General features: G+C 40.4%; 1 protein-coding gene across 3 annotated transcripts in view; it reads right to left on the bottom strand.

Annotated features, from left to right (window-relative positions):
• PRKCA (protein kinase C alpha) overlaps positions 1-25,422 on the bottom strand; it is a 319,404-nt gene that overhangs the window by 198,949 nt on the left and 95,033 nt on the right. For all 3 annotated transcript variants that reach the window (XM_059732039.1, XM_059732041.1, XM_059732042.1), the window contains one exon: positions 6,120-6,202. In XM_059732039.1, coding sequence (XP_059588022.1) covers positions 6,120-6,202 — 83 coding nt within the window. The remainder of the gene's footprint in view (positions 1-6,119; positions 6,203-25,422) is intronic.

The following is a 25,422-nucleotide window of genomic DNA, read 5'->3' as shown; positions in this document are numbered from 1 at the left end:
TGGAGAAAAAGTCTCACTTCCACTCCACAAATGTCCACTGACGTCATGAACAAGTTCTCCATCCTCCTTCATCCAAAACACATAAAACTTCAGAGTCTGAAGGAGGATGAATATTTTTTAGTCTGTCCCTTAGACAGAACTTCACATACTTAGTATTGCAAAGTAAGGTTTCAGGCAACATAACGCTGTTGTGGACAAAAGAATGCTGTCTTCTAGAGAGAGAGCATGTGTACAGAACAGAACACTGTGAATATAAACTCCTTCGAAAATGAACAAAATGTTCTGTCGTGCTATTATTGGCACTATAATACTTTCCTTGCAAGTAATGTTGAAAGGGTATTGCATGGAAAAAAAACAACTTGATGAATTACATATACATACTAATCAGACACCTGAACGAAACAATATGTTAGGCAATTATGCAAATACTAATATATTTATTTTGTAATTAAAATTATTTATCAAAGACTGCCATATGGTACACCGGAAACAGTATGGTAAGGAAATAGCTTGTTGCATTCCAGGGTAATCTTGCTTATACTAATTCAGATAGTAATAAGATAACGATAAATGATAAAATAGATACATTAAAAATAAAATCTACCAAACATTTTAGTAAATTGTAACGTAACAGTTTAAAAGCTTCTGCATTTACTCATACCCATGAATATAAAAGATTATTAAACATCTTCATTTACTGTATTATTTGTAATGGAGAAAGCGTTTTTGTGCTGTTTAGGTGCACAAACACAGATGATGATTATTTAGTACCCTAAATAATTAAAATAAGGCAGAAGGGCTGATGTATTTAACCACTCACTGAAAAATCAAATCACGAAATGCAACCTGCTATATTAAAATGATTAACAACTTGCCAAAAATAGATTCTACCACAATTAAGAGAGGCTTCATAAAGTTAAATGGCTTCTCACACACTGATTTTCAATGCTGCACATTGGGGGGAAACACACAAGTAAGGACCACGCATTAAAGAATGCAGTTGAATAACCACACATACAGCTGTATCCTAGATAAATAAATCATTCACCATTAATACAAAAAAACTTCTTTTATGATCCCTAGCCAAGAACCTTACTATTAAAACATCACTTCTGATCTTGACTAAATACAGCTTATACTCTTTATTAACCTCTAAATCGCAAAAGTGAGCACTAATAAATCCACACATTTAATTATTTTATTCCCTTCAATTTTATAAGCATCTAAAATCAAAATTAGACGTTTATTATTTGTATATATTCATGACACTTTATAACAGAGACGCATTCAACTTTTTGTGAAATCCTAGGCCTGCTGAAGCCAACAAGAGTATGTCATTTACTTCAATAGATCCAGCATGTTACCCAATCTCTTCAACCCCCAAAACCTGATAAACTATGGTCAATTATTTGCTAACAAATTAAAACTGGCACTTAATCCAGACTTCTATGTGTAAAGTTTTGCCTTCAGGTGTCCTTAAGCTCCAAAATAATTAAGTCAGGTAGTAGAAAATAGACTTGAGTCACCTGGTAGTTATTTGAAGTATGCAGCATTTAAGACACAACTGACTTAAAGGGTGTTTCAGATGGGCTACAAGGAGAGAGACCAAGTCCTGGCCATAAAGCAGTTGAGAAATTAGGAGGAAGCATTAAACAAATCATAGGCAAGGGAAACAGTGTAGGAAGAAACAGAGGTTAGAAATATAGGTGGTGATGGAGCAGCTGAATCCTTTAAATGGCAAGGTACTGGAACTGAACAATTAGGAAGGAGGTGACATATGAAAAAAGAGAAGCAAAAGAAGCAACAGGAGGAAATTATGTTTAATTCCAAAAAGATGGCTTTAGCAGCAACAAAGCTTATCCAGTCTAGAGAACTGCAGAGTTGAACCTGTTCAATCACCTGAGTAAAAGTTAGCACACTTGCACAGCCACATTAGTCAATTGGGCCAGAGTGCACGGCATAAAACACGGTAGGTCTTGAGCATCTGAGAACCAAGTCAGAAACTGGGGCACACATTCTACAATTACAAGATGGGATAAAATCACAGGCACTAAGCTAGTGTGTTACTACCTACTTCCCTACAGAGAAGCTAGAAAATTGCATAGGATTTCATACCTCGGGGAAGTTCCCAGTTTATCAGGAATCATGACTGAGTTCTAATTACTAGATCGCATTCCCTCCCTCCTTATGAACAACTTCACATTTTTAAATATGCTTGTCAAATATTAATTTTGGGGCACTTTAGATTCTAAAGCGCATTGTGCTTCCATAGCCCTATCGTTAGGAGAAAGCTATACTGCATCTTTTATTTGCATCGGGGTAATAATTCTACACTGGTTCTGGGGACATCCATTGCTTACCTCCTTGCATGAAAATATGCAAGTCATATAACAAATGAGTTGGTACCCAACTTCAGTAACAGAGCTTGCTACCTGAAATTTGTTTCCGTTTTTGAAGACAAAAATAAAATGATTTCTTTTCTTTAAAACAAAAGCTAATAATTTCTTGTTAAATTCTTAAAAAACAACCTAAACTTTGATACTGTCAAAGTTTGTCACTAAATCAGATTTTATAATCCTCCTCATCTTTGTCTATCCACTATTTATGAATCCCATACCTTGCACATTAAAAATGTGCATGAGTAGCTCATTAAAATCTAATGAGACAAGCTTTCCAGTGCATTTCATCAGCAAGAGCTAATTCCCTACAATCTTGAGCCTGAATTTGGTTATATAAAAAAAAAAGAGAGAGTGCAATTCAAACAAAGAAACTTAGAACGTATTGTTCCCATAAGCAGATGTTAAAGTACTTCACTGTACAGTGAAATTTATCTTTCTAAAGGAACGTTGGTTTCTATGTGAACAAGCAAGATCAGCTTATTATTTTAGTAGGTGCAACAGAGTTCTTATTTTCCATGGAATTTCATATGAGGACAAATTTATAAAGAACCAATGGTTCATGGTTAAAAATGCTGTGCAACTATAAAACTATTGAAACTGGTTTTAGATTCATAGATGTTAGGGGCTGGGAGGGACCTCCCAAGATCATCGGGTCCAGCCCCCTGTGCCAGGCAGGAAAGATAACTGGGGGGTCAGGTGACCCCAGCGAGGTGACTGTCCAGTCTCCTCTTGAAGATGTCCAGGGTAGGTGATTGCACCACCTCTGGAGGGAGCTTATTCCACAGTCTGGACACCCTGACTGTGAAGAAGTTTTTCCTAATATTGAGCCTGAAACAATCTTCCAGGAGTTTGTGGCCACTGCTCCTGGTTTTCCCTAAGGGTTTTGCTTGAATTACATACAAGATTACAGTAACATTTTATTGCAATAAATTACAATAAAATATTATTAGCTGACTAATAACAGGAAGACCTAGAGTAGCTTAGTGAATTGTGCAAATAACCAAACAAAAAAGTAAATACAATACTTAGCAAATTACACTTTCACTTTATTTCAATAATTGTGATTTATGAAGTATCCTATATATACAGAATTTAAAACAAATGCACCAAGTACTATATTTATAGAATTATACTATATGTTGTATAAAAAAACAAATATTATAAGCCTCCACAGCTCAGTTACTGAATGTTTTCTGAAACATGGGAAAAGACAATATTATTCTGATCCGCTGCAAATTAGAAACAAATATTCTCCTTGAAATACTGCAAAAATTGGAAGAATCTGTCCACATAACACTTATGAATTCCAGTTTGATTTCATGACTAGTGGAAAAGAGCAGAAGAACACCTACCTGTCTGTACTGGAAAGGAAGTCATTCAAGGGCTAGTAACTAATGAGTAGATGGGGCTTAAAAAGAGTGATGGGGTGGTTGAAGTCTTGAAGAAAAACCTTTTTCTTTAACTTCTCTACAAGTAACTAGAGTCTAAAGTTGTGGAATTTCCCGAGAGGTAGAGCAAGGTAAATATGGATTGCTAAAAGTTCTTCAAAATTCAGTGGGCGAGAGTTTGGGCAGGGGATGCACAAACATAGGACATCTGGGAAGTGCAGAGGGACATGCTTTTGTAGCACTGGCTGGAACAGCAATTGAGGAAGGAAACTTGCTGCAGAGAAGGGAGACTATAATTTGGAGGAGAAGCCATATGTCGGGGTCGGGATTCTGAATTCCTCCGGGGACTCTGACCAGCATTCAATGATTATTCAAAAGGGATGAGGAACCTTAGACAAGGAAATGTGTATAGTCTTCCACTAACACAACTGTATTTAGGACCACCTGCAAAATCTGTGCATCTGTTTACTTTTAGTATCTCACATGCCCCTAAAGTATGTCCTGTATGATAAGAGCTCACTGATGTCCACTACACAAAAGCTGAAATAGGTGTTAAATAATGAGCTGACGTTTTACATACATGTGAAACATGCATCATGTATACGTGTATTTTTACACACACACACACACGTATTTTTATATATATAAAACACATGCAGCATTTTGAAATACAATGACAGTTTGCGGTAGGTCAAGTCACAAACAAGTTGTTAAAGAAGGGACACTTCAGAATAAATCTTTTAAAATTTCTACTAGTTGATAAAATAATGATGAAATCAGTTTAGGCCTTGTTGCAGACCAACTCATAAGCCATGCAGAAATGGCTTTTAATGTTGCCTAATTAATTTATTTTCTAAAAGTTTCAACTTTAACAGGGTTTTTAAATTGATTCTTTACTATTCTTCACTGTTCGTTAGTTAGAAATTCACTCATAAGGCTGATAAAAAGAACAGATTTAAATTTAGTTTCTCGTTACACAGATTATTTCCCAAAAGTGTGGATCCAGCTATCCAGTTAACAACCTCTCTTGCAATATTTAGCAATCAGCTGGCACAATTCACAAGTCAAATATTACTCTAATCATTTACTGTGACACTTTTAATCACTATGAACTGCTAAAGCATGGAGTAAAATTCATCTTCACCATCATCTTCTCTGCCATCTAAATCTTTCATGTAAACATATCACAGCAGAGGTGGCTTTTTATTATTCTACTTCTAGAAAAACAAAGATAAGTAACTTGGGTACTAAAAATGGCAACTGTTTTAAATCCAATTTCTTCATGACATCATACTGAAGACAGACTTTTCAGTTGTCTAACACAAGACTTTCAAAGAAAGTCCCAAGGAATCCTGAAATTCCACTGTCCCATGGAAGCAAAAATATAAATCTAGGTTTATACATTTGAGAGTAATGAGACTGTATTTTGGAATTAAGAGGCCAGATGTAAACTCATTAATATGTTTAATTGTAATTTCACCTTTCATTTCTGCTGATTAATAAACTGTGCAGGCTTCTGATATTTAACTCAAAGAGTCCAATTAATTTTTGCTAAATATTCTGTTGATTGCATTCCTCAATAATCTGTCTTTTTATACTTTGTAATTTCCTCTCCTTTTATTTTGGAATGCACAATTATACTAGATGTCAATTTTACACGTGGGAGCGCGCACACACAAATGAGAAAATAAGAAAAATCCCAAACATTTTCTTCAAGTCAGTGTCCTTACGGCTTATCCCTACAAGTCCATGCTACTGAACCTGCAAAAAAGTGTTAGTCTTGCTTTCAGCATTCATTAAATTTCCCTACATGTGAGAGGACTCTTCCCAAGTTGGGCTAGATCTAGTGACAGTGGCCATTCTGCAAACTACCATTTGAGCTGCACAGAAGGACAAGTTCAGGAGCCCTCCTCAAGCATCAGGCACTTGGACTTCAACCCATACCCCACAGCAGAACAGTGTCCTCAAGTTAAATGTAACGTGCAACTCAAGCTGAGCGTCTGTGTGTGGACAGGACTTGGGTTATGGTCAGCACTTAAGTCCAAACAATCCTGGGGTGAAAACAAAGCCGTGAGGCTATAAACAATGACTCGTTTGCATGAAGATCATGGACTTGTTTTATTCTGAGGAACCCTTGGGTTACTTAACCAGACTTTTCAAATCTAGATATTTTCCTATTTACTTGAACATACCATGCCTATTAACAAAACTCCATCATGAAGACAGCAACTTTGGTGATCTTTGGACTAAGGTCTTTACTGTTCAATGGAACTGGGTAAAATATGTATTCAGGTAACGTACCATATAAAATACAAAACATCAATGTACTTACATCAGTATCAGGCCCTTTGTCTGCCCCAGGACAAGAAAAGGTAACAAATTCATGGCACCTCTTGTGAACCACAAAACAGCAAACTGGTGAGAAAAGGGAAAGAGCAGTTAGAATAGCACAGGATTGGTAAATACGTACTGGTGAAGTAAATCTAGTTCCACTGAAATGGACATTTACATAATAGGAGTCAAACTTTCCTCTACCAGTCAACAGAGTAAAAGGAAAAAAAAGATTAGTTACAAACAAGTTGCAGTATACTGTGTCCTGATCAAATCACTGGATGTTGTTTTAAGTTTGTAAGGTATACAGTAAAAAAACAGAAGATTTGAAGAGAGACCTACTGTAAAGTGCTTCATGTCAAAAAATGTCAATATTGGGAGGCCTAGTGGGCCTACGCTACGTGATATTCTGGCAAGATAAGATTCTGTAACAGAACAACTCCTCGATGGAAAACTGAAATACGTCTATAAATACTTTTTTAACAGAGATAGCAGTGATTTTTCAGAGGCTTTTCAATATCCCAAGAGTAGCCAAGCAATTTCATATCACTGATAGTAAGACACATGCATATATAAACATCACACACATAAAAACATCATTTTTAATCCAAAGTCCCTTGTTTCTGACATTTCCACCTACACATTTTGCATTCCCAGGCAACTCTCTTTTTGCTCTATTTAAATAAAAAGGCTTATCCCGCAGAATTAGCAGACACTTAAGAAAGGGATATAGACAGGTATCTTCAACTTCAATTAGAAGCACACTTTCTACCTAAACAATAACAGGTTTAGGCTCTCAAAGTTTAAAAAAAACACTTCTAAACATTGGAAAGAAAGATCAGAACAACATTTAAAAAAATCAAATTCATAGGTGAAGTGCTGAGAATCAGTATGAAAGATTAGACATAGTATATAAAGTTGTTAAAGAACTCTATTACTACCTACAAAAAGCACATTCAAGTATATTTTAAGGCTGCAAAGTCAAGGACTCAGAAATTAGGAAGTGACAGAAATAAGGCCAATTATTTTACACCTACCAGGATATTCTATCTACAATTTGATTTTAGCCTCCCTGAACTGAGAAAGGAGAAAGACTGAAAGACTTCCTGCTAGAATATTTCAGACTGTGCAATTTGCAGAAAAAAGTATCTAAACCCTTACTAATCAATTCTACGGTACTAAAATCCAGGTAAAACTGAAAATTCCAGATTATAGTCAATTTAAAAAATAGAAGCTTTTCAAAGGTGTAAATGTTTACTTTTTCATTATTTCTTTTTTCATCCATCTGGTGCGTGCAATTTTTGTGGGCATGGCTACTGTGGAAAATGGCCATCCCCTATTGGCCCCAAACTGAAAGGGGATTTAGTTGAAAAATGGTAGAAGCCATCACTGCCAAGAAGTCTACAAGGCACACAAAAAGTATTCTGCATGTGTTTCAAAAGATCCATATTTAAAGCAGCATAAGGAGAAAAGCTAGTTTATTTCCTTCTTACAAAATTCTTGAGGGGTGGGATTGTTGTTGGTTTGGGGGTTTTTGGACAAATCAGTCAATCTGGTGCCTCGTAAAAGTGACAGGAATGGTTCAAGGGAAGAGTAGGAATGGACTCTTCCACTTCACACATTTGCACTAGTTGAAGGCGCTAATTAAGTTCATCAATTAGTTCCAAGATAAGACGCTTTGTATGTTGAGTAAGAGTTGTTCAGTCACTTACAGGGGAGGACAATGGAGAGATTTTATCAGTATCCAAAAAATCCATAAATGTTAGCCATGTAAAATGTTATAAGTACTGTACAATAAATAGGGACCTACCAAAATCATAATTTTGTGGATTTTGTGGAACAGCTGCAAAATCCATGAAAAACAACTTACTGAAAATAAAGTGCTGGCTCTCCAGGGGAAGCCGCCAATCCCCACAGCCCGCCCGGGAAAGCGGGGCTGCCGACACAAAGCAGAGCCCAAGATCACTGCTGCCCCCACCCATCACTGCTGACTGGCTAAGCGGACTGCCTGTCATGTGGCCCAGCCTCTCCTCACCAATCAGCAACAAGGGGAGGGGCTGTACGATGGACAGCCCTCGTAGCCAATCAGCAGCAAGGCACAGTGCTACTGAGGCCCCTCAGCCAGAGGCATGGGCAGTTCTGCCGCAATCAGCCTGGGAAAATGTGGGCCAGCCTCGTGATCTCCGCACGAAATCGGGTGACTACCTCCTCGAATTGGGTAGACCTCTCATAATAAACAAAGATATATCAGATTAGGAGCAGTTAAGTATTTTTCTGAGTCATTCCCTAGGTTAGAAGATGCATAAACCATAGCCTACAATGACAATAACGTATGTGATATCATTTCTCATTGGTATTCACGATGGTATAACATACCTTGAGCTTTAAGATTTTCAGTATGCAACTTGTCATCAGAACAAGTTTCACAACAATTGATTTATGATAGGTTTTATGTTATTAGACACACATGAATGAACAGCAAATTGTTTTTTTCATACATTCAAAAGGTGTCAACATGCATACAGACGATTAGTAACGTTTAGATAAGTCATTTTGATACCAAGTATAACACAGAAATCTCTAGCTTACATTTTCAATATGCAAAGCATGGAGTTTTGGGAGGTAAAATCTTTCTTGAACCAAATGTATAGTTGGGAGAGATATCAGATAAGCTTTCAGGCGCAAGTGCCCTTCTTCAGGTCTGAGACAGAAGCTTCTTAAAAGGAAACTCATTCAGATCAAGAAGGGCATTTGCACCCAAAATAGTTGGTCCAAGATCATCTGCAAAAGACCCTGCTTCTTAAATATTTCCTTAACCATCACAGATACAACAACGCTTCAACCTCCCTCCCCCTTTTTTTCCTAGAATTTTAAAGCTAGTCTTATCCAAGTCTTAAATTAAGTCCTTACAAACTACATGTAAAAGCAATAAAATGTTTGACCACCTACCAAATTTAATCAATTTAAGCAAAATTCAATCTCATCAACTCTTACTGCCTTGCCTACAATGTGAAAACAAATAACCACTTACAAAATGATATAATATCAAATCAATAATATTTACTGTGTTCCTGTACAGCTGAAAGAATGGTCAAAATGTGCTCCACCGTATGTATGTATAGCAGCAAAATATTATCTGAAGTCCATTTATTACAACCATGTTTTATCATCATAACATTCTCATATATGCATAAGCACACAGCTACAAGCATTTCCAGTGAAGAGAAAGTAACCATAAAATATCATACAATATTTGGCATCAAATATTTAACTATAACTTGATACCACTATCATGAGAAGGCAGAAAGGAAGCATTCATTTCCTCATTAGAAATAGAGGTTTATGCTGTGAACAAACCAAAAGCCAGCCCTCTTTTACCAAACAACTGCCCAACAACTCAAGTGATACTTTTAATCTCCAACCCCCAAAGGAAATTGTGAACATTTCCCCAAGTGCTGGGCTTCTCTCTCAAACACTGGAGAAAATGAAAATGAAGGAAGGTGTCTGCATATTCAGCTGCTACGCTATAGAACAGCTGCTACAAAGCGCCACTCATCTAAAAACTTCTGTCACTTTGGGGGAGCTCAAACAGCTTCTGCATGGCTGCAGATGATCTCCTTCCTTTATGCTGTGCTTTGGGGCCAACCCACCTGGGAGAAAAATCACCATACTCAGATTTCACTTCTTGTTCGTCTCTCAATAAAAAACATGAAAGCAAAGTTCCTGAACCATCACCCAACGAGGCAGCTCTGTTTGTGAATTCATACTCTAAAATAAAGGGGTTGTTGACTTCTGACAGTCCACTTAAGTAAATGGGAGTCTGGTCATTAATTTTAGTGGAAACGTGATCAAATTCCATAACACAACTCATGCTATACATCAACCTATTTAGAAAAAAATGCAGTGTGGTTTATGATTCAACTCATTGGGCTGAAAGTTTTAGATGGGAAAGACCCATTGACATCTAGTCCTCCTTCCTTTGACATGGGATTATAACTGAATTTAAACCTTCAGATTCGCAAAAAATCGAAACCTTCACAAACATAAGCACCTGAGCAGCCTCATTTAATTCAATGGCTCTGTTAATGTTACTAAAATTAACTGTATGCAAACATGTTTTTAGATTAGGGGCATCAGATTGGCAGTGTGCTTGTATATAATGTAAAATATTTCCCAATTTTTACTTCTTACAAATAATCCCAACTTGCCTAAAAACAGCAGCAACAACAACATCTACATCTAAAAGTCAAATACACGTGCTTTAGAGAAGTAGTGCCCAGCCTTTGGCCCAGAAAGTTGGATGGACTGGTCTGTTCTGCCCATGGGTCGGATCCAGCCGGTGGTCCCAACGCAGCCTCCAGGATGGGCACAGTGAGCTCCACCTGGCCACGCGAAGGGGCTCAGGGGGCAAATCCTCAATGCAGCACTGCAGGGCAAAGGAGCTTGACCTAGACATTTATGGGTAAAGAGGAATGGCTCAGTGCCAACCTGAGCCTGCAGGAAGAAGGGGGTGCACAGCCTGGCCTTAACCCAGCCCAGTGGGGGGGGGGGGCAGAGGCAAGGCCCAGCCCTGCTCCAGAATCCAGAAGTGGGGGGAAAGGAGCGTGACCAGCCTGGTGTGGAAAGGGGGCAGGCATAGGGCTTGGGACTTGGGAATTTGGCAGGGAGGACGATGGCCATATTAAGGGCCACTGCTGCCAAATTTCCTGACCCATGGGGACCCCCACAACCCTGATGAGATAGCTCTGTGGCCCAGAAGTTAAGCATCCCTGATAGAACAATGAACTCAATATCCAGCAGTGGCGGGGAAAAACATTACGGGGGGGGGCAACGCAGGGTGGGGTGCGGTATAGGGCCACCTCTCCCTCCCACAGGGCCATTGCAGGGCCAGTGCATGGTGGGGGTGCTGGGCACAGCGCTGCGGTGTGGTGGTGGTACTGGAGTAGTGCAGCCATGTTGGGGGGGAAGGGCTAAGCCCCTGCTTTCCACCGCCTATGTCAATATCTTATTGTTCTTCATCAGTGAGGTCATCAGCATCCTACAGAATCTAAATCTTTCATTATGCCATACATATATTGAGTCCTTGTGTTACCAAAGAGCTCCAGTTCTACAAATCCAACCCACCGAGGGACCCATGGCAGTCACTGCAGCAACAGTGGTGAACCCAAGCTCAGTGCACTGAGAACTGAAGGTCCTAATCTTACAAATAAGCAGCAAGTGTACTCTGTGGCTCTGATACCTTCAGATGTAGATCTGCAGAGAGCCAGGTAGAATTTCTGCTCCTCCTCATAGCTTGTTTAAATTACAGTAAAATGAAGACTAATCAGTTTTCACTGTCACTGTGAATCCTGTAGGCAAATATCACCTCTACATGACTCCTGCTGTTTTGGGGATCAAGCAACAGAGACATGTGCTAGGGCTATTTGCTGGGGGGTGACAGTTTCTTCCTTGCCTCTACTTTACTCGCTGGCTTGGCTGCTGTGGCTGGGTGAGGTTGTACTACTGTCATAAAAGACTTGGAGGTTTCAAATTTTAAAAAATATCTATTAGTCAGGGGACACAAAAATAGAGACTTTATAAATGCTCTAAAAACAGCATATTGATAAGAACCTTCGTATTCTTAACACAGAAAGACCTGGCACCTGATCTGGACATTGCTCCTGGACTTTGCATGTTGGGAAAGGTTTCCGTATTTGCAAACCATAATTCAGAACTCTTTTCACCTAAAAATATTACTCAAATAAAATAGCCTCCAAGGAGGAAAAAAGAAACACAACTCAAAAGAATGCGTGCTGTTTGTACAGCATGATTATAAAGCTAATATTTGATAACAGCAAAGAAAACCTTATGTAATTCGATGCAAAAAGCGTGTGCAAAACAAACTGTTTGCTAAGGGCAGGGCAGTATTTCATGTTGCGCTAAAACAGTTTTCTTGCTTTGTGCATTCTTCTGCTGATTCTTTTCCAAGCAGAGACTCCACCACCTCTCTGGGTAACCTGCTCCAGTGCTTCGCTACCCTCCTAGTGAGAAAGTGTTTTCCTAATACCTTTCCTTGCTTCAACTTATGATAGACATCCGTCCCTTCAGATATTTTTTTCATATTTGGTTTAAACTGTTTTTTACAGAGGGTCAAAATGAAGTCTAAAAATAATTCTACTGTGCACTGCAGAGTAGTGTTCATGTCAAGGAATTCAGCTATTGATTTTTATTCCTAGTAGAAGTGGAAAAGGGCTTGTCTCGGTAGTGAAACTGAGGTCAGCTGACAAAAGCAGCATCTTGGTCCTCCACCTTTTCTTTTTTCTTTTTAAAATTTCTAGGCTTATTGTGCACTCCAAAATAAAATTTTTAAAAAAAGCTGCTTATGTTCCCAGACAAGTCACATTAATGAATCAGGAATTTTCTACCAGGAAAATTACAAAATAAACCAAAAATAATCCACAGGTGCAGGAGTATTTAAGGTCACGGTGTGCCAGAATACAGCACGGCCACTTTCAAAAGCAGGTCAGTTTTAGGCTAGCCACCCTTCCAGGAGTGACCAGCACCGATGCAGAAGGAAACCTTTTTCAATATATCTGTAAATGGCAAAGCAAGAGCAAGTCTCTCGAGGAAAATAACTATCAACATACTGTCAATCATCAGGAAAGCTAATACCTACTTCACTTGATGTGCTGGAATCAGCCCACAGTTCTACCCTTTCAATGTTACCAAATTTATTTACACCTCTCGACTCGCCCGACCCATTCAGGAGCTGTAATACCAACACATTTTGATTTTTAACCACTTAAGAGTTCATGCAATCAAACCTGTTTCCCTTTCTGTCCTGCTGCCCCTGAAGGCTCCAGACAAAGCACCTACATGTCCATTGAGACTGTCGCTTACTCCAGTTCAGCACCGGTTGAGTACTGGCAACCTACACAGGCTCATAGACTTCAGAGGGCTCCAACTTTTATTTTTGATGTTTTTGGTATTTCCAAAGTGGTTTAATTAAAGGGAGACTGGATTTCTGTTCTTTTTTGAATACATGATTTATACTAGCATTGCTTTGCCTCTTGGCTTTTACTTTCCTTGCTTCCTTCAGTGCACTACTGCAGATTTCTCTGTCTCTTAAGCACTCTGATTTCTTGTCCCTGTCAGGCAGGAAGATAGGGCAGGGTAGTTTAGGGATTAAGTTAAGAGACTAACCACTTACTGTCTAAGGTGCCACCCTGCCCTGCCCTCTCCCTGCTTTCAGACTAACATGACTGGGGTAAATCCAGGATTATGGCGATGGAGGTGTGGCCACCCCTCCGCATAGTGCGAGTGCCACTTTACTGGGATGTGACCTGCATGTGATCGCTGAGCTCACCCATGTGCGGTCTGCCTGGGAAAGGAGGAGACGGGACAAGCAGCAACAGGCTGGAGCCTCGGGAGCTGCACATGGGGTTGCACACGGCTGCCAACCTACTCCTCACCTCCTTTCCCCTGCAGAACTCTGCTCAGCTAATGAGGACATATGCTGGGTATCATTACAGCTTTTGCAGATCAACAGCTAGGCCTATTAAAAGCAGCATGTAAGTACTATAAGCATCTAATAAGCACACTCATCTCAACCATATTCCTGTTTTTCATTTTCCTTCTGCTCCCTCAAAGCAGCTATAGAAGACGGTATTCCAATATCGACATCCATTATATCAACTCACCACCAGAACCACCTATGCGCTAAACAGGATTTGCCCTCGCTGATCAAGTGGATGGTATTAAAAATGCATTAAATGAATCATAGTTATGGAGTTAAATATAACTATGTACATTAAGCAATTAAAAACACATTAATTCCGGTTAGTTAATACATTTTAAAATACCATTTGTTTTCCCAGTGTGGACAAAGTATATCCAAATCACAGAAACACAGAATAAAGATAACAAGGAGATGCAAGGGACAGAGCATTAATCCAACATTAGGTAGAAATAGAAAGCTTGTGACGAAAATGTTTCCATACTGCAACTCCTATATTTTGTAGGGACTTCCACCAAATCATTTAGCACAATGTCCACAAAACTTTAGGATTCTGCCTAAACTTAGGCCCCTTAATCCATAGTTAAGCAGCTAATCAAAAGCACCCTGAGTTCCAGTTCACAGAGGTTTTGCAGCATCTTGGAAAAGCCATCCAACATTGCACTTTAACGAGGATGTCTTGCAGGCAGCCATAAGAATTTATGAAGTACATAATGACATTGCCTCCTAATAAACGTGCCACCATGATGTATGTGGGTGTATAATCAGTATCTGATTCTACAGATGAACTAAAGGTTTAATTTAATGGAACCGGTTTGACCTAAGCTACTATGCAACTAAAATAATTTTAAAACTCAAGTGAATAATTACACTTAGAAAGTTGTTCTGCAACAGATCATTCTCATACAGGAAGCAAGGAGGTAGGAGAAGAGGGAATTAACTTATGGTTACAGCAAGGATAGCTATGACTTTCCTCCAGCCAATAAATGATCTGAAAGGATCTTATGAGATAAGGAAAACTCATAGTTATTTAACTTATATCACCAAATTGAGATAATAGTCTGTCACACAGCAGAGGTCACATGCCTTCCACACTGAGACAGAGAGAACTACCTTGAAAAAGTTTACTTTGACAAACAGTTGTTTGAATTTCATTTTATAAGATAGATGCTGTTAAGTTACAATGAGTAAGTTACAGGGGTGCAGGCTGTAGCCGTGTTGGTCTATGGATGAATCCGATATTATGATTGACCACAAAATGAACATGAGCCTTCAATGTGATGCTGCGGCTAGTAAAGCGAGCAAAAGGCTGGCTTGCTTCTCAAGCAAATCCCGGGATGTCATTCTCCCGTTGTACTCGGCCTTGGTGAGGCTGCAGCTGAAGTACTATGTCCAGTTTTGGGCCCCACAATTCAAAAAGGATGTGGAGAAGCGTGAGAGAGTGCAGAGAAGAGCCACGTGCATGATCAGAGGTCAGGGAAACAGACCTTATGACAAGAGGCTGAGAGCCATGGGGCTCTTCAGCCTGGAAAAGCACAGGTTCGGGTGATCTGGTGGCCACTTATAAGTTTATCGGGGTGTTCACCAGGATCTGAGGGAACGTTTGTTCACCAGAGTGCCCCAAGGGATGACAGGATCGAATGGTTATAAACTCCTGCAAGACTGTTTCAGGCTGGACATAAGGAAGAATTTCTTCACTGTCCAAACCCCCAAGGTCTGGAATAGCCTGCCACTGGAGGTGGTTCAACCACCTACTTTGAACACCTTCAAGAGAAATTTGGATGCTTATCTTGCTGGGATTCTATGACCCCAGCTGACTTCCTGCCCCTGGGGTAAGGGTTTGGACTTGATCTTCCGAGGTCCCTTCCAGCCCTAATGTCTAAGAAATCTATGAAATCTTTTATTAAACCAACTTAAATAGTTGGAAACATTTTTCTTAGCAAGTTTTCAGATTTAAAAACACTTCATCAGGCTGAGGAAGTCTCTGCAGTTGGTGCGTGCTCTTCCTGGATGGAATAAAAAGTAAAAAAGCCAGAGGCTGGGCTGGTCCATATGCAAAACAGGCAGTCAGTGAAGATGTAAATTGAGGAGTCAGGGGATGAGAGACAGGCTGGGGAGGCGGGAAGGGGGATGAATGTAGCAAATAACTAGTGAAGAGGCACCTGGGGAGTCAGATGTCAAGCCAGTTATAATGTGTCATAAATCCAATGTCTAAATTCAGTCCATGATTTTTTGTATCCAGGAGGTTGATGAAGTGAAGTTCATAGGCTCATCTGTGAAAAGTGTTTTGTAAAGTTCCCTTTGAGGATTGGAACTGAGAGATTGGAGATGGAGTTTTTTCACTTCCATACGTAATTATCTTACGAATTTATATAAAATACTATTTATAAAGAAACTACCTCATGCTCTAAGTTCTACCTAGGGTTTTCCAGAACTGCAGTGTTCCAATACATGCCACAAAGATGGGTTTCTTTTCATTCATTTAATAAAGGTTTCATTACTTCCTCACTTTTAATCAAATTTCAGCAAAGGAAGATCTTTGTGATATTTAAGACAACGGAAGTCTAAACTTAAGACATCTTCCTTCCAGAGGGCTTCTTCCAATAAGTAATTAGACTACACTGAAATATCCTAAAGGTGATTTGCCATAAGTACTGCCTCCATTTGCATTTTCACTGGCTGGCTCTCTCACATGTATACTGGCCTCTGGCTTCTTTTCTATTCCATCCAAGAAGAGCACAGACCATTTGCAGATGCTTCCTCAGGCTGATGAAGGGCATTTGTACCCGAAAGCTTTCAAAGAAGAATTTTTCCAACTATCTGAGTTGGTCTAACAAAAGAGATCAGATTTATCCAAAGAACCTTGTTTGCCTTTGCCATAAGTACATATTCATACTAACTACACATTACTATCGTGATTTGTTTAGACAAATATATTTTCTGCACTTCTGTATGTTCCTTATTTCCATAGTATACAACCAGGTCTGCCAAGATTTTTGCTTGCATTTCATGGTCTTCCTGAATTGTGTTTATTTTCTTAGATGCTTTTAATGATTGTCTTTCCTTTTTCTAATGCTTCAAGGAAAACACAAGAATTGAGTTAAGCATTCACTTTATTTAAGTTTACATTTCTTGACTTCTCTGACGTATCATGATGTCCTATTACCCTTATTTGCAGATTTAAACTATTTGTTTGGCTTTAAAGCACTCTCACTAAATCACCCTTGAGTCTGTCACCAGCTGGTTTTTTCCATATGGCATCTTTCCATGCAGTAATTGCTTCCACTTTTTCCCATTTTTTCCCATGGCACAGTTAGATCCTTTTGGCAACACCTTCAAACCGGTGTAAACTGGCATTCTTCCATTCAATTCAATTGAGCTACTCTGATTTTACACCAGCTGAGGTTCTGGCTCACAGAATGTTGTCCACTTGGTAGCATGTTTGCTAATCTGTCTAAATCTCAATGAATCCTGCAATTATCATTTGGATAGCTTGTTTCCACTTATTGAAAGATCACTGACTAGCAATTACTATTCACATTATTCACAGCTGAGACTTTTTTAGGTTCCAAATTACATTTTTAGCTTCAAACTTTTCTCTTACAAAAGGCGCAGCTTGATTAGGTTTGCAGGAACAGCCACAGGAAGCGGAAAATCTCTTCACATACTTCACTTTAAAAGTGCCTTCTTTGAAAATTGTTTTTAAAGGATAATTGTCATCTGTGATAAAAAATAGTGCATGGATCCCTATACCATCACAAGGTTGCACAACTTTTAACGCCAGCAACACTAGAAAAGAACTGATTTGCACTAAGTCCCGACTCTGCCTCTAAGCAGCAATAAACTCATGTTATGGAAACACCACATATTTCAGCAGCCATTTCTAGCAGTTCTCTGTATGTTAATCTCCAAGATCCTCAACTTGTTCAAGAAATGTGCATCTATTTCATAAAGCAATTGAATTTGGGGACTGACATTTGTATGGATTACATATTACAATTAATTAAAGCTTTTGCAGGTGTCACAGGTACATTGCCTGTGACAGGACTTGATTATTTTCCAGTTTGCATTTGTTAAAGACTATTTTAAATATATTTGTTTTTAGAGCAAGTATGGACCTTCACTGAACTTCTGCAAGGCTCAGGGCAGGATTCTCATGGCTCCTACAGGCTGAGCATCAATTTCAGTTGCATCGATGGGTTTTTCAGTAATTCAGCCACAACAGTTCTGAATAAATTGATAAGCTACACTTTACATGCTGCGAATAACCAGAGGCACCAGTGAGAAGCCCATCTTCCTCCCTTTTGCCCACTAAATTTATCCTGTTATTCCAAGAGGAGCCAGAGAAATTTCACGAATGGAGTGCAACCCTGAATGTTCCACATTGCTCCAAGAAGTACTATATGGACAAAAACTGAACTGACACCATAATGAAAAATAGATTTAAGAGAAAATCCTGACCTTTTCTTGAGAGCAAATGTTTTCTATTCAGCATCAAATACCACAGCAGAATAAACAGTACTCAGGAACCATAAACTAGTCCATGATGTATCCTACTACTGATTTTGGCATTTTTTACACAAAAAAAATAAAACAAGCTGTTTCCTCTTGGTATGTAAGAGGTTGTTAAAACAGTGTACAAGAAGTGCCTTGTCAGGGTCCTTTGTAAAACTGAACTTTTACAAGTCATATATTAGCATGTGTGCCTCTTCATTTTATACTCAATTAAAATAGTAAATTCACTAACTGAATGGCCCTGAAGTTTTAGGGCCACGGTTAAAAAAATCTCCTAAACAACTCCAAATTATATAGAAAATGAACAATTCTTCTTGTTCTTCTAAAAAGTAAAATGCCCCTGCTGTCTAAAGGGATCCCCATAACATCTGACAGCCTTGAAAAGTAAAGAGTTTTGCATTGCTAAATACCTTAATAGCAAGAAAAGCTTTAGTTTGTTAGATAGCAAACTGGCTACGCTCCCTTTTAAAAGGCTGTTTCTCAGTGCTCTTACAATTATCAAATCAGCTTAGAAACCAATTTTACATATCAGTGAGACTCCAGAATATGATGAATAGGGAAATGGGTCATTTGACTTCATGTAATTTATCAAGAAAACTGGAGGGAGACTACTCAATATCACATGACCAAAACATGTAATTTCAAAATGAATCGGGTAACATGAGATAGAATTAGAGTGAATCCAACCTGTGAAGGGGTGTACTTGGTAGCCGTGTTGGTCTCAGACAAAAAGACATACAAAAAACTAGAACTCTTGGTTCCAAAATGATACCTTGTTGGTCTAATAAAAGGTATCATTTTGGAACCAAGAGTTCTAGTTTTTTGTATGTCTTCCAACCTGTGAAAACATTTTTAGACTCAAGCCACTACCCAGAAAATGCCAGCTTTTATCTTTCACTCATTTCTGAGTACAGAAAAATAATAGGGTAATTCTATTGGTCAGAAAGCTTTTGATCCTACAGATTTGAAAACCTGAGTTCATTTTGTGGACTATGTGTAGGTGTTTGCTCATCTAACAGTAGAAATATTGTGCCACACCCCATCATAGCACTGTGGTTGAGAATTATTGTAATAAGGGACATACAGGGCACATTGTCTATTAAAATAATTGATATGAAATGAGTTTGTACTGTTATTCTACTTCTGATTTGACAACCTCTGCATCAGGGAATTTTATTCTTGTCTAACTTTTTTCTGTGATAAATGTTGGAGTACAGTGGGCACGAATACGTTTTAGGCACACTATATTCCGTTTTGTGCCTACACGACTTCCATTTCAATGCTATTAATGTAGTAACTTAGGTTGCTTAGCAGTAACTTGGTACAGAGTCACTTGGAGGAACTGGATGCCTTTAAGTCGGCAGGCCCGGATGAGCTCCATCCGAGGGTGCTGAAGGCACTGGCCGGCATCATTGCAGAGCCACTGGCGGGAATATTTGAACGCTCGTGGCACACGGTCCAAGTCCCGGAGGACTGGAAAAGGGCCAACGTGGTCCCCATTTTCAAAAAGGGGAGGAAGGAGGACCTGGGCAACTATAGACCAGTCAGTCTCACCTCCATCCTTCGCAAAGTCTTTGAAAAAATTATCAAGGCTCACATTTGTGAGAGCCCAGCAGAACAAATTATGCTGAGGGGAAACCAGCACAGGTTCGTGGCAGGCAGATTGTGCCTGACCAATCTAGTCTCTTTTTATGACCAGGTTACGAAACGCCTGGACACAGGAGGAGGGGTGGATGTCATATACTTAGACTTCAGGAAGGCCTTCGATACAGTATCCCACCCCATACTGGTGAACAAGTTAAGAGGCTGTGACTTGGATGACTGCACAGTCCGGTGGGTGGCGAATTGGCTAGAGGGTCGCACCCAGAGAGTCTTGGTAGATGGGTCGGTCTCGACCTGGAAGGGTGTGGGCAGTGAGGTCCCGCAGGGCTCGGTCCTTGGACCGATACTCTTTAATGTCTTCATCAGTGACTTGGACGAGGGAGTGAAATGTACTCTGTCCAAGTTTGCGGATGACACAAAGCTATGGGGAGATGTGGACACGCCGGAGGGCAGGGAACAGCTGCAGTCAGACCTGGACAGGTTGGACAAGTGGGCGGAAAACAACAGGATGCAGTTCAACAAGGAGAAATGCAAAGTGCTGCACCTAGGGAGGAAAAATGTCCAGAACACCTACAGCCTAGGAAATGACCTGCTGGGTGGCACGGAAGTGGAAAGAGATCTTGGAGTCCTACTGGACTCCAAGATGAACATGAGTCGGCAGTGTGACGAAGCCATCAGAAAAGCCAATGGCACTTTATCGTGCATCAGCAGATGCATGACAAATAGGTCCAAGGAGGTAATACTTCCCCTCTATTGGGCACTGGTCACATCGCAGTTGGAGTACTGCGTGCAATTCTGGGCACCACACTTCAAGAAGGATGTGGATAACCTGGAGAGGGTACAGCGAAGGACAACTCGTATGGTCAAGGGCCTGCAGACCAAGCCCTACGAGGAGAGACTAGAGAACCTGGACATTTTCAGCCTCCGCAAGCGAAGGTTGAGAGGAGACCTTGTGGCTGCCTATAAGTTCATCATGGGGGAACAGAAGGGAATAGGTGAGTATTTATTCATCAAGGCGCCCCTGGGGGTTACAAGAAATAATGGCCACAACCTAGCTGAGAGCAGATTTAGATTGGACATTAGGAAGAACTTCTTCACAGTTCGAGTGGCCAAAGTCTGGAACGGGCTCCCAAGGGAGGTGGTGCTCTCTCCTACCCTGGGGGTCTTCAAGAGGAGGTTAGATGAGTATCTAGCTGGGGTCATCTAGACCCAGCACTCTTTCCTGCCTATGCAGGGGGTTGGACTTGATGATCTATTGAGGTCCCTTCTGACCCTAGCATCTATGAATCTATGAACTTAGAATTACAACTGCACCCACATAAGACTCCGCATGCCAAGCTCCTACTGGAGTATGCCTGGGTATATATGGCTGGAAGGAACCGAAGTCCAACCTCTTACTTGAAAGCAGGGCCATGTCTAAATCAACCAGACAAACATTTCTCTGATCCAAGCTTACAAAACTCCAGTAATGGAGATTCTACAATGGTGGTTCTCAACCCTCTTAGACCAAAGGTACCCCTCAGAAATGCCAACTCCTAGTTTCCACCCCCTATTTTGACTACAGAAAAATACGAGAGCAATTCTTCTGTTGCAAAAAACTTATAACAGGTCAGAATGGTTTTAACAGTATGGACTGTGATTTGAAATCTCTGGCTTTATCTTAGGAATCACGTTTGTACACCTAACAGTGCTAGCATCGCATGGCATCCCGCAGCACCCCTGAAAGAACTGCAAGGCAACTAACGGTGCTAGGCACCCTGGCTGAAAATCACTGTTGTATACCCTCCTTGGTAATCTGTTCTAATGTTGACAAATAGCACTTTCACCAGAACTAGCTTTCAAAATTAAAAAATTCTCTCTCCTACCTAACCTAAATCTCTCTTGCTGCATTTTAAGACTGCTACTTCCTGTCCTGGTCTCCCAATGGAAACAGAAAAACAATAATTACCATCCTTCTTACAACCCCTTTTTGGGTTTGAAGCCTGATATTATATCCCCTTTGAATAACCCCAATTCTTCCAACATGTTATGTTTTCTATACCTCTAATAATTCCTGCCGTTCTCCACCGGATATTTTCAAATTTGACACCTTCCTTGAAGCATGGTTCCCAAACCTAGACAGAGCACTCCAGGTGATCCGCCAAGGGATAGTATCCAACCCATGGCAGGTCCCTCAGCCCTGCCTGGCACAGGTGTGGGGGGCAGCCGGGGCCACGGCACACATGGCTGGTCCTGCCACCCCCAAGCACACAACAGAGCAGGGGCAGTGTGCTAGCTGGACTCTAGCTGTCCAGCAGCCCCTGCGGCGATGGTTTCTCCTGTCTGCCACTGCCAGTGTCACTGTCATTGCTGTACCTGGCCCCAGTGCCCCGGCACCCCGGCCCATCCATCTTGCACCCACTGCCAGGGATGCCAGACAGAGCAGGCAGGCAGGGTCTCCATGGAGACTGGCTCAGGACCCCCACGGGGAGGACAGGATCGTCCAGGTGGATGGGATGGAGAAACTGCACCGCAGGAAGGAATGGCATCTGGGAGTGGGACTGGTGGGCAGGGCGGAGATCGCAGGCTGGTGACAGCATGGGTACATCATCATCATGGATGCCAAATCCACAGGCAGGGATGCGTGGGGAGTGGATCAAGGCTCTGCCCTGGGCCCCGGCTCCACATTATCACTGGCCTGCAATCCTAGCCTTGCCCACCCATCCCGTTCCTGGACACCATTGCCCACTCGCCCACACTTCCACCCCCTGTCCCATCTGCCCAGCCAAATGCACCCTGCCTGACAGAGCCTTGGGCCAGTCTCCACGGTGCTCCCACCCACCCATTGGTGGGTGCAGGGCAGTCAGGCCCAGGGCCAGATAAGATCAGTTCCCCCCCTCCCCCGCTGGGGTTTCATAACCTGGGCAATTCAGTTTTTTAATGGACAATCTCTAGGTTCAGTCTTAAAACACTGACAGTAAAATTAAAGCAGATCATATCTGATCATATAACCAACTCTTGCTCAAGATAGGAAAAAGATACTGGCAACATGCAGTTCCTCTACTGTTCTTGGCAAAGACTGCTTCAATGTGAATCTAATTATGATGATAAAACTATGAAAAATAGAAGAGTTCCAAAAATGTAAAGACAAAAAAAAAAATCAATCAATAAAACTGCTTGACACACCAGGAAATTATTATAAGGTTAAAGCAGAAATGAAGATTGGTTACGTATTAGTCAGTATATATTTAGTTTATCTATTCGATTTTTGAACTAAGACATCATGAATGCAAAGACATTCTAATTTACACCTTTAACACCTACTCCCATCTTCAAAAGAAAGCCAAAAGGATAAGTCTACTAATACATAAGTCTAAGGCCCATATCATGAATCAAACAATGTAAGGAGATGAGTTGGTGGGGAGGGTAATAATGGCATAGATACAGTAACATAAATGCATTTTATTTCTTTATATTTATTATATATAACATTATAAATAAAGTTGTATATTCTATATATGTATAAACAGAAAAAAAAAAAACCTACTACAGTAACATACCTTATTATTTTGGCCATAGTGTATTTTAACAAAATAATATGTTAAAAAATACATACAGACTCTCCTTATGCCTGAAGAAGGGTGTTTGTCCCCAAAAGCTTGCAAACAACAATTTTTCCAACTATTTGGTTGGTCTAATAAAAGATATCACATCCACCCAAAGAACCTTGTCTGCCTATATCCTTAGACCAACACGGCTACAACCAACAACCCTTATACAAAATATGTAGCATTTATCTAGCATATAACTTGCTGCCTGACAAACCTATATCACTTTTTCATATGATTTTAAAATTACTTTTCATTTACATATTTTTTCTCTTAGATGATACTGAAATTACACAAACTGTGTCACTTTCATACTTTAATCAAGACTCTTGTGAATTTATAGCATGTTCTCTGAACTATATCTAGTACTTCAAATGTTATATACTATTGTCTTGCATTTTAATCAAGCTAGTTTCACATGAACATATATTTTGCTTCTCCCAAAGGTCAAGGGTTTTTCTTGGATGCTCCTGGCATTTTAACAGCATCTTACACTGTTAATTAATATCGACTCTACGGCCAACTTATCCTATCCCAGCGTTAGATCCTGAGCATGAGAATTGTTCAAGCCTCTGACCTTTCTCAGCTGAAACTGAAACTTAGACATTCAGGTCTTCCAGCTGCTGCTAGAATATGCCTCTGGTTAATTAAAGTAGTTGAAATGCTCAGGTCCAAACAAAAACTGGGCTAATTTAGTCCACTGAGAATCATATCAATTGGCTAATGTAACACTGAGTTTGGTCTGTAGAAAAGATACAGCCTCCAAGTAACTTAAAAATGTGAGTGGTGCCAACCACCTTTTGCTATAAAGAACATATTTAGGCCCACCTCATTCCAAAGGCTTTAGCAACCCTGAGCTTCAGCCTTCTGGTTAGTTGTTACAGATGCCAGTGACAAGGTCTGCACCTATCCCTGTAATAAGCTGGCTAGCAGGATAGAAATACCCTAAGACCTAAAATAAGCAAAGAATTTCTCTTTTGTACAATTCTTTAATGGTAAAGGAAATTAGCTCCGCATTACAATATTGATAACAGTGGAATGTCTTTGTAACCTACTGTATCAGAACAACAGTAAACTTGCTACTCCCTTCCAGGGATAGAAGCTACGAAGCAGTAGGGTTGTGCGAAGCTTCAGTCCCCGATACGATTTCAGGCTGAATCTTCACTGAACTGAATCAGGAGACCCTTTAATCTCTCCGAATCTAATTGGAACCCTCCAAATCAATTCGGAAAGATTCGGTGATTCAGATATAGACATAGCTTTAAATGTTTTTTCTGCATACCTCAAGGTACCTGGAGGCTCGTGAATGCTGCGATGATGGGGCGGATGAAGCGTCCCACAGGAGCAAAGGAGGGTCCCCAGCACACTTGGCAGCAGACCTGGAAGTGGACCAGAAGCACTTCCAGTCCACTTCTAGGTCCGCCAGGGTGCACGCAGGGAGGCCCGCCCCCCATACCCTCCTGGCTTGGTGACTGGTTCCTCCTGGGTCTGTGGGGGCACCCAGGGTCTCCCTGCAGCTGATCGCTGAGGTGGGGGATGTGGGGGGCCCCAATGTGCTCAGCAGTGGACCCAGAAGTGGACCGCCGAGTAACAACACCATCGTAGGGGCATGTGTAGGTGCACCCATCTTGTTCAGTACTAAAATTCTTGTGACAGTAGTAAGATTTCCTATTTAGTGAAGTCCAAAGAAATGGTTTTCACAGCAAATGTAATAATGTAAGAATAAAAGAGAGCATTGTGTTTTATTTTGATTATTAGTTAGCAGTAATATAGCTGGGAATCAATTTTGTCTACAAGTTTTAGGGTCATGTCCCATAGAAAATAGAAAGCTTGTGCCTGGAAGGAAAGATTTACAATCTTGACAGGGTCATACTGTATTTGAGAAGCAGAATTATGATCTAAAAATAGGTTCTAAACAAACAGCTTTTTGTCCTCAAAGACATCTCTCTCAGCTCCAAAGGCTTCAGTCCAAATTTATACAGAGAGTGAAGGATTAAACCAACTGTTTCTATTATTTCACAACCCCCCCCCCCAAAAAAAAATGCACTATTTGACCTTTCCAAGACGTGAAATACCAAACATTATTTTCAGTCACAGCAGTAAAA

Source organism: Alligator mississippiensis, chromosome 8, assembly GCF_030867095.1.
Source record: "Alligator mississippiensis isolate rAllMis1 chromosome 8, rAllMis1, whole genome shotgun sequence".
NCBI classification, from domain to species: Eukaryota; Metazoa; Chordata; order Crocodylia; family Alligatoridae; genus Alligator; species Alligator mississippiensis.
The sequence above is the reverse complement of the archived record's forward strand: the minus strand, read 5'-3'. Positions and strand labels throughout refer to the sequence as shown.